At 38.2% G+C, this 10,914-nt stretch overlaps 1 protein-coding gene across 1 annotated transcript; it reads left to right on the top strand.

Moving 5' to 3' along the window:
* The first annotated feature begins 620 nt into the window (after window positions 1-620).
* On the top strand, window positions 621-6,845 carry si:dkey-39a18.1 (uncharacterized protein LOC557637 homolog). The gene is made up of 6 exons (XM_067427254.1): window positions 621-712; window positions 1,343-1,406; window positions 1,651-1,753; window positions 1,946-2,142; window positions 3,870-3,992; window positions 5,503-6,845. Exons 2-6 carry the CDS (start codon window positions 1,360-1,362, stop codon window positions 6,098-6,100), a joined length of 1,068 nt encoding a protein of 355 aa, XP_067283355.1. The 5' UTR covers window positions 621-712; window positions 1,343-1,359; the 3' UTR covers window positions 6,101-6,845.
* Window positions 6,846-10,914: the final 4,069 nt, after the last annotated feature.

Here is a 10,914-nt window from a genome sequence, read left to right as displayed (position 1 = left end):
AAGTGTTTGTCTGTACTCCCCTATGGGAGAACGCAGCAGGAGGTCGTAAAAAGCACACTGCAGATTAATGCTTCCCTACAGCTGACAGATCCTCCATGGCCCGCTGAGCAGCTGCTTGTAGCTGCTTTAAAGCCTGAAGCTTAATGTTTCACCTCTAAGCCGGATTTAAACAATGCAAGGAGACCTCACCCCCTACAGGGGACTATAACTCATATCATCTCACTAATGACGCTTACACTAGCTACGTGCCAGAGTAAAGTCTATGTACTGACAAATGTCTGTATTTAGTTTCTCTGACCCGGTGCCCGATTATGAACTAGTTGTTGGATCAAAATAATGTGAGCTCATTTTGTGGCCAGGTAACCAACTTCCAAAGATAAGTTAGTGTGGCTTTTTTATTGTATTATATAATGTTACGCAAATACCATAAAATGATCTATATTATTTCGAGTCATGGTTCTTTGTTCGCTTCTGTTCTGATATTAATGACCCTTTACAAATCATTTCAGAGAAAGTTGTTCTCAACTCTGTGTGGGGCTCTGGGACACAACCACCCAATCAGCTGTGGAGAACATTGTTGTCTTGGATTTTGACTGGTGTGTTAGGGTGGTCATGGTAATGTCCCAGCTTGCAGTGCTTTGGATTGTCCTCACTTTGAGGCGGTGGCCAGCCTTTCCACTGAGCGCTCTTGTTGATATTCTGCATTCCCATGGTAAGTTTTATCTTTATAAGATATGTCTTTCCAAACAGGATTTGTCTCCATCTAAAGTACTTATGTTGCACTTCTAGAAGTTGTATTCAATGAAATGTGTTGTGTTGTTATCAGAACTGAAAGGTTCTGAGAGGTTTTATTTGTTGTTGTCTGCAAAGTCAGAATATACTAATTTCTTTAGTTTCCATGCTAAGTCATCTTTAATCTGACAGTGACAATTTTCAAATGGAGAAAAAGAAAATATGAGGCTTATGCAGAGGGAAATGGGCAACATGCTTTATATTTCATGGTAGATTTTGTTTTTGATTAATATCTGAAAGCATGAGATTGATTTAAAACAATCTTGATGTATCAGTAGGCAAATTATCTCCACTGTGGCTGAAAATATATTTTCAGTGGCCATGCATTGAATTTATGCAATGAAACACCTATTTATATGTTAATGGACTTCTTGAAGACTAATGAAATTCTTGAAATCCTGTTGGTAAAGATAAAAGCAGAATCATTGCTCAAGAATATCTCTAATTAAACACCTATTTATAGGAGGGAGAGGTTTGATCATTTGTTCACATTTATTTGGTATTTATGAATATCTGTGTGCTTTTGTTCTAACAACTTGTTCTCTTTAAGGGTAAATAAGAATCAGAATGGGCTTTTCTGGCAAAGCCCTTCCTGTGGATGGGAATGGAGACTGGTAATATTTTCCATGCTGTTAATTTTCAAAAAGAATGCATTTTAAAAATAATATTTTTTATACTTTATACTTTATATTTTTGGAATACATTTTATATACACATTAACTAAAAAAACATTTACAGCATTTATAGCATGTGTGAGGTTAATCTACAAGAGTAACACATTACATCCAGTGTAAATGTATCAATTTTATTATCTCTTTTTATGCAATTATATATCTTAATCACTTGTTGTGTCAAAAGGCCCTCCAACAAAACCAGGAAACACAGAAGCCAGTCTCCTTTTCGTGATGTTTCACCTGTACCATCACATTTCTCTGAGCCGGTCTCATTCCTGCAACATGGGGTAACACTGCAGAATTATTAAGACCACTGACCAGTTATATCTGATAGCCAATCTCCTGCATTAGTACCTCGTATCACTCCTTGTTTAAAACCTTGTTTAAAATAATGACTGGTTAATTGTACATTATCAGACATTATATGGCAGCTAGAACATCCCATGTATGTATGCACCAACCCTGCTTGTTTTACATAGGATGTAACTTCCAACCTTCCCCGTATCCCTGGTGTAAGGGGGCCACTCAGGGATGAAGAGGACGACGATGATGTTAGGAGTCACAAGAGCTTGCCAGCAGTGATGACTAAATTAACTCTCCAACCCAGAGACAAGAGGTCATACAGACATTCTGAGAGTCGCATCATATCTGGTTTACCCCCTCTCGTAAGCACCAGGTACTGAATAAAGATCAGCAGGGCTGCATTTAAATCCACTTTTTTACGTCCTTCCTTTACTTCTTGTTTACTCGGATGCACATAATTGCTTACATTGCAAGAGTGCCCACTATTGGCAGAGCCCTTGTAATAGGTTTAAATAGAACACCCTTATCTAGGGGGGTCCAATCCTGCTCCTGGAGGGCCATTGACCTGCAGAGTTAAGCTCCAACTCCAGTTCAACACACCTGAACTAGCTAATCAAGGTCTTGCTGGGCAGGTGTGTTGAGACAAGTTGGAGCTAAACTCTGTGGAGCAGTGTCCTTTTTAGGACAAAGTTTGGACACCCTTGCCCCTAAGCCCTTGATCACTTGTGAGTAAATTAAGTGCAAGGACTGCGAGTTGCTGTTGTGACGTCACAATCGGGGTGCATTGTGTTCTATGGATCTGTCTAAAGTGCACAAACGAGTAGACTCGGTCAAATCCGAGGAGTCAAGAGTCTGACGGCTTAACTTCCCTCGTCCACTTGACAAAGTTGAACGTGCTTCAGAATTGTGGCAGGGATTCACCCAAGGCGGAAGTGCTCAGGAAAATTTGTGAGTGTATTTCTAAAAGTGGAGCTAAATGCAGCCCTGGTAGCCATAAGTGATATAAGTGTTTCCTTTGTAAGCAACATGGTTTAAAGGCACAATATGTAATTTTTTCCGCTAGAGGTCGCTTATTCAAAACAAAGGTGTAGCTTGATGACGCCTTGATTTTGCGGAATCATGGGAGTTGTTGTCTTGATCTTTGCAGCCGGTGGAAAAGAATTCAAAGAGATTTACACAGTAAGACTCGCTGTGTTGATCTATAGAACAATGCTTAGTTTTCTGTTGATGAATGTATCCAAACAGTTTCTCACCTCTCTATTAAAACACATAATATATTAAAGCATCTGGTCATTCCATCGTTACTTCAATGTAAAAGCGGAAATCAATGTTAAAACGCAAACTTCGAGCAGATTTAAACGCATCCAGACAGAGCAAGCTAGTGTTTTGCATGAAATAAGGACAAATATCACAAATGTACTCTTTTAAAACCCAGAAAATTGTAAAGATGTTTTTCTCATCCCATGCAGCAGAAGTAGAAGAGGTTCAGTCAAAACGCTGCATCTGTAACTGCATGAGGGATAATATGAGCAGTAAATCTCCCGCTGACACAGTGCACGCTTTATTGAACATCACAACTGACATAACATTTGGAATACTTGAGTCAGATACGGACATTATTATTTTTGACGTCACTACAAGGAAATAACCCGGTTTATAAATAAAGTCATGTAAACGCGGTTTACTTTGCGTTGTCAGTTTACTGGTTTGCATTAATTATTTCAACAAGCTGATATTTTTGAGGCATCAGCTTACTGGTGTGCATGTAACCCATTGATAGGTGACGCACAGACGCGGCCCTGATTAAAATGGCTTATTTCTCTGGATTTAAACATTCTCTGAAACATTTGGGATAATGTAAGTACACAAAAGTCAAACAAAATATATAACATTGTGGTTTTTGGATATTTTAATCCAAAAATCGTACATACTGTGCCTTTAAAGGAATAATTCACACAATGATGTTATAAAATGTTGCCATTTATTAATCCTCAGATCTAAACTATTCCTTTAATACAGACTTCATACACCACTAATTGTTTACCAATGGCTATTTGTTATTATATGTTCAGTGTTGGTAAACTTACGTATGATTACCAGGTGCAGTTTGATTGTGAAAGGCACTGGATGCAAAACTGTCTCCAAACTCCCACCAATCACCAAATCCAGAAATAATTGGAAGGAAACAGACCCCCCGAGACCACCTTGTAGGTCTAGATGCAGGTATTGCCTCCCTTTTTCCCGTAAACAACCAGCCTTTGCAAGTGCATTTCATTGTATCTCGTTTCATAAAAAAGTCATACCACTGTTAACTTAAATCCATCAGCTCATAGATAAAATCAACCATTATTGACTGGCCAACTAAAACCTTTATTCAGTGCTCTTTGGTTTTAGGAAATTTGAATTTGTTCATACTTGTCAGTGTAGGCAGACTCAGATACTCAGATACTTTTTTTTTTTTTTTGCATGGCTTGACTTCGTTTTGCATTTAGGGCGCTGTTAAATTCACAGAACAAAAATGAAAAGGCACAGTCGATATCTCGCCCGGCAGATATATGCAGAGTCATTTTCAGCTTATTAATGATTTAAAGCCTGGTTAGTCTCGGCATCACGTGGGCAAGTATTTTTCTGCTTCCCTCATTTATTTGAGGCTGTGAGGTGTGAGGGAGAGAGAGCGGAGATCAGCGCTGAGAGCTGTAGAGGGCATGTGGATTTCTATTCACTTACTATCAGCCCCCACAGCCGGGCTAATAAACTGAAATTAAAGTGTCTCAAAAAAAAGAGTGGAATTACAGTCAGTTCTGCTTGTAGCGCAGAGAGTATGTTTAAATGCCTCTCTCTGGTAGACACGGCACTTATGTGAATTAAGAGGAACAAGTTTTAGATTTGTCTCTTCTTGCAATGAGTTTCAGATATGTCTTCGCCAGGACCATCACTGATGAATACGATTAGTAACAGAAATGGTAATTGAATCTTAATGTGATTGAAAACCTGATAACCTCTTTCCTGTAGTGGAACTTTTTGAGATGAGCCAACTAAGCAGACAAGCCTTTGGAATACACAGTATAGTGACAATACAGTGACATAGATTCAGAAGCTTTAGCTAAATAATCGTTTTTAGTGCATTGCTACAAATAACGTTGCTAACGTATTCTGGGTAGTTGTGTTTGTTACTGGCCCATCAAAAGTCTCCCCTGCTGTTTTATTGTCCACCAGGCACAAATCTTAAAATGATAGTTCCCCCTAAAATGAAGATTGTGTCATCATTTAATCTTTTTTTTATTGATTATTGTAAACAAAATGGTTAAAGGACCCCGTTGACTTCCATAGTAGGAAAACAATACTATGAAAGTCAATGGCTACCATTAACTGTTTGGTTACTGACATACTCTTATTTTGTGTTTAGCAGAAGAAAGAAATTCATACGGGTTTAGAAGAGCTTGAGGGTGGTTAAATGATGAGAACATTTTCATTTTTGGGTGAACTATCCCTTTAAGTCTGTTTTCTTGAAAAGTAATAGCATAACTCAGTGGCAGATTAATTTGAGGTATCGTTCTTGAAGACATTGAACATATGTAACATACTTTAAGTTGTGCAACAAAGTTTACAAACCACTAACTCTAGCCTAAGCAAGCGTCTGGTACATCAAAGTGTGCTTGCTTGTTAAAAACTCTAGTTTTTAAAAGATTGTAGTATTTCAGCATCTAATTTTTCTCATTCTCTCATGATAAAGGCCGGACAAAACGGAACTCATTCCAGCTAAACCTGCTCATGCATTGATGCATCCAAAAATTGAACCTGTCGGGCAGACATCTCTGTCTGTCAAGGTGCACACTGTTCAAGGAAATGGTCCCTGCTTGCTTCCTGCCAAAGCCTCTGGAGTGTCCCTGAGATCTCGACTTACTTTCCAAAGTCCTGTAGTGCAGGCAGTGTATTCTATCAGTCCTGACTCCATGCAACAGATGAGGCAGACCGACAGAGCGTGCCAGCCCCCGAGGTCTGTGCTGAAAAAAGCACCAAACGGAGAAGTGTTTGACTGCCCACTGGCGGCCCACCTGCTGGAGCCATTTTCTGAGTTCCAGGAGCATCTGTGCCGTCAGATCCTACACTCTCCACTGCCTTATCGTGCAGCCCTGCCACAGCTCCGCATTCCTTGTCACCGGGACGAGGTAGATCTTTTCCCTGCATGTAGGGGGCCATACAGTTCCCTGATGGAACGCACCGTGGAGCTCTGCAACTACCAAGGACAGAAGCTTCCCAAAATCACCATGACCTGCCCGACGCCTTCTCCAAAACGCCTGTGCCGCACAGAGATGCGGTATGTGGCTTGAAAGACATACCAAGTTGGGTGCTGTGTAACATGCGTAAAGGGAACTCGGTTAATACTGCTCTGTGCACAAAGGATCACAGAAAGTTCATCAAGATCACATATTCATTTTGTTCACTTTAAGAGACAATAAAGCCAAAACAGAGACATTTGTGCAATCTCTTGGCACTTTTCCTGATTGCTCAGTGATTATTGGACTCATGATCATGCTCAAGGTATTGCTGTATCACAAATCATCTTTCATTTTTTTCTTGGAAGCCCTAAGGATCATTAAACCATGTCAGAACTGGACCCTGTGGGCTGCACTATTGCACAGGAAGTGCCTCCAAGGAGCTATATAAAGTCATGCCGTACATTTTCCTGGTTGTTAAGATCTCTGGAGGTATGAATCATAAGTCTGTCTTACTAAGGAGAAATGTAATCATTTTTCCTCTCCCTACTTTTCAAGGCCTTTCTTTTCTTTTCAAAATCAATACAATTTTCTGAGTTGAGCTGAATCTACAGTGAGATATTGGGCCGGGGGCAATTTTAACATTTTCCTTCAAAGCCTACTACAGATGTATCTGCCATCTTTGGTATAATAATGTGTATTTGTACATGTGTATTTGCTAAAATGAACTATGAGAAAGACTAGGCTTTAATATAGAACTTAAAAGTCATCGCCCTCATTACAGCACAGATTGTAGCATTGGTTGGGACTAATTACTACACTTAACATCCTTAATTATCATATTTTAGTACTGGTATCAAATGGTAATCTTTCAGGAATATGTGTTTAAAGGGTTAGTTAGTGTCATTAATTACACACCCTCATGTCGCTCCAAACCCCAAGACTTTCGTTTATCTTCGGAACACAAATTAAGATATTTCTGATGAAATCTGAGAGCTCTCTGAACCATAGACATACAAAACAACCACATTCAAGGCCCAGTAAGGTAGTAAAGACATCGTTAAAATAGTCCATGTGACTAAAGTGGTTCAACCTTAATTTTATGGTGTTGAGAATACCTTTTGTATGCAAAAAACAAACAAAGATAACATTATTTTACGATTTCTTCATGTCTGTGTCAGTCTATAGTTAATAGAGTGCAACGCTTCCAAGTTATAACTGAGCACCATGACGCATGTGTGTGATGGTGGCACAGGAGCTGACCAACATAAACTGCATAGGAGTCTGACACAGATAAGAAGAAATTGTTGAATAAAGTTGTTATTTTTGATTGTTTTTTGTGCACAAAGAGTATTCTTGTTGTGTCATAAAATTAAGGTTGAACCACTGGAGTCAAACGGGGGTCAAAAAGCTCCCGGATTTCATCAAAAATATCTTAATTTGTGTTCTGACGATGAACAAAGGTCTTACGGGTTTGGAATGAGATAATGGTGAGTAATTAATGACAGAATTTTCATTTTTGGGTCAACTAACATTTTAAAGCAAAAGTGGTATATACATTATAACATGAAGTTAAATTCTGATAGTCAGGAAGTTCATACTTTAATTAATTAATGTTCATTGAACATTTTGATTTGACCTTTCAGTGCAGTGTTACCATTGCCCCCGACCTCACTCCCATTGGAAATATTGAAGAGAGAGAAATAAATATTTAATTTTTATTTTATATTTTATTTCTTATGCAGTGAATCAGTTTCTACTTTCTAAGGCATGAGACATGTTGTGTATGACAATTGCCCTCGGCTCAACCCTCTAATTATTTACCATATAAAGCTGCCATGTCATTTAAAAGTCAGTTCTAACCAGCATGCTGTCATTATTCTAAAATCTACTTTTATCCAAACTGTTGAAGAGGAGAGCATGCAAGTTATTGCTAATGATTAACTTTCAGTGACAACTTCTAATTTTGGAGGATTAATTCTAATTGTGTGTTTCATTATTAAAGAGGCATGGGAACTTTACTTGTTCATGTTATTGCTAAAATTAAAACAATGGTCCCATGGCCGGCATCGGTTTTCGACCTAGCACTGTGGAAATCGCAGTGTAGAAATAAAACAAATTGAAGTCAAAGTGTTTTTTATATATTGTTGTCATTGAAATATGATAAAATATCATGGAAATAATGATACTATTGAAGTAAAAGATAGATCAATTAAATATAAATCACATCACATAGCATCTAAATAATTTATTTAAGTGGATATTTGCATATTTGCACTGCATACACAGCCAAAACTCATGTCAATAACAACATGCCAATAAAAAAAGGTCAATAATTATATTTCCAACTAAACATTGCTGTTCAAAGTCATCTAAAGGGCACTCAATTAAATCTGTAAGTGGCAGTATTTTGGTTAATCATTGATTTATCTGCTTTTGCAGTAGGCGTGGCTCAAAAAACAAATCCCAATGAGGACCGGACACCAGGGGTGGGATTATAGCGTTATTTACAAGTTACAGTTATGAATAATGAATGTATTTGCTGTTATTGAATGTAAAGTTTAGCAGCTTAGATCACTTTAGCATATGGCATTTTCTTTAAGGAAGGTACCAAAGAATTCAAGGTATACACACAATTCAAAAACTGCAAATCATGCGTGGGATCCCCTCCGCTGCTGTTTCAGCAATGAGGTCAAAGCAGAATTTTCACATTCTTCAGTTATAGCACATGAAATAGTGTCTCAGAGGTTTCACAAGGAATGGGACTTTGATATTGAAGATGACAGAAGTGCTTCACATCTTTGCTTTACAGTGCTTAAGGCAGGGACATGTGTAACAATCTTTTTCCAGCACTAAGCAAACATGTCACAACCTGGGTCTTCAGTAGCCCAGGCTTAGCTTCATTGCTGAGTCAGTGCGTGTGTGTGTGTGTGTGTGTGTGTGTGAGCATGTGGCCTGTTTCTCAGGGCCTGTTCCTCCTGCTGTGCTTGTGTATGGGTGTAACAGCTCCCTGGTTTCACGCTTCGATTATCTGGTCAGGCATTACCCATGGCTGCATTCCCCCCACGGCCTTGTCCCCGCACTGCCTGACTTTTTTCTCTCCAACGGACAGGCATTCCTCTCATTCCTACAGAGAATAACATCAGGACGGGCCCCATGTTGAACGCACTGACCAAACTGCCAAATAGCCATTACAAAAGTTGTCTGATTATTGTAAATTGGCATAGTAATACAACTTTCTCAGTAAATCTATAAGCAAATATAGTAAATCTACTCCTGTTTGAAAGTCTCACTATAGGGAAAATATGTGTAACCAAATAAAACTGTTAGCCAACATGTACTAGAATGGATTTACCACTAGAGGGCATAACAATCCCTTTCCTGGTAAACCTGGTTATATTGTGATTAAAAAAAAAAAAAAAGTAGTGCATGTCAGTGCCATAACTTAACTAGATTGATTTACATTATGAAAGGAGGGCTCTCTGTTGTGTTTGAGAAAAATCCTTATTTATTATTTGTCTTACTTGTCACACATGTTAGCTGGTCTCTGTTTTTATGTTAAGGACCATGTTCCTGGACCTTTACAGAAACTACTCAAGATTTTTTTCTGTAATGTCTATATTGTAGGTTAGTTTCAAGGGTAATTAGTAACGAATTACAATAAGGAAGTTAATGCATTAGGTATCATGAATATTTGAACAATGCACATTTTACAGCATTTCTTAGGATGATTTATAAGTACTATTGTTCACTGCTAATTTTTACAACTTGTATTAGTATATCTAGAAATTAGTGAAGCATTGTCCATTTAGTTCATGATACCCAGGGCCAGATTTACTAACAGCTTGTGCCAGCACAAACCTTCTTTTGACGTTAAAAAACTACTGTGAGGTTTTACTAAAGACACGCAGTGATGAATTAGCACCAAAAAGGCATGGACTGGGTTATTTTTGCGTCTGACCTAATTGCGTTTATTTACCGCCCAAAAAAAGTATGTCTTGACTCTTAAACCAGATTGCTGGTCATTATGGAATTGATCCGGCTGCGTCTGTTTTCATTCGTTTGTCTCGTCAGTAGATCACATGTAGAACTTTCCACTCCAATCAGCGCTTTTATGGAATTGCGCTCTCACGCTAATTTGCCCTGTTCAATAAATCTGGCCACTAATGCATAAAATAAAGTTAATTAATTGAACCTTAAGTACATTAAAGAGTAACTTAAATACATTTAGTAGTTTTAACTATGCTCTGCAGTATTGAACAGTTCATTAAAGCCACAATAAGTCATTTTTCGCAGCTAGAGGTCGCTTATTCAAAACAAAAGCTTGATGACGCCTGGATTTCGCAGAGCTTTTATTATGCCGCAGCCAATCGCTTTTGCTTTTCCGATCATGCGTCCACAGCACTGCTTTATCATATTTAATGCATTATTTAAGTGAGATGAAAGTTATGTTATAATGCTTCTCTGTGCCTGCGTTCAGCAGCTACTATGAGACACTTGTTGCACAACTGCAGTAAGCAAGATCAATATTAGCATGGTAAAACTTGAAAATGAGATTCACACAATAGGACTAATTGTGTTGAGCTATATAACAATAATTTGTTTTCTGTTTTTTATCCAAAAATCTTACATACTGTTCCTTTAACATTAACTATCAACAATTACTTTGGGGACATTTAAGGTTTTTAGGGAAAAGTAAATTCTGGTAACACTTTGGGACCATATTTTTTCCCCCCTTAATTCATAAGTAATTTAATTAGCCAATATCTTCTGATATTTGTAAGACATGTTCATAAGTCAGGAAAACGGCCTTTGCACCGTTATACGAGCATTAAACAACCCTGAATAAGCCCTTATTTAGGACACAACCCAAGAGACGATTATCCATGCTTATTACTTCTGACGCAAACGACAGCTTGCCTTAATAA

Source organism: Pseudorasbora parva, chromosome 20 (assembly GCF_024679245.1).
Source record: "Pseudorasbora parva isolate DD20220531a chromosome 20, ASM2467924v1, whole genome shotgun sequence".
Classification (NCBI taxonomy): Eukaryota; Metazoa; Chordata; class Actinopteri; order Cypriniformes; family Gobionidae; genus Pseudorasbora; species Pseudorasbora parva.
Note: the sequence above shows the minus strand (reverse complement) of the source record. Positions and strands in the feature narration are given on the sequence as shown.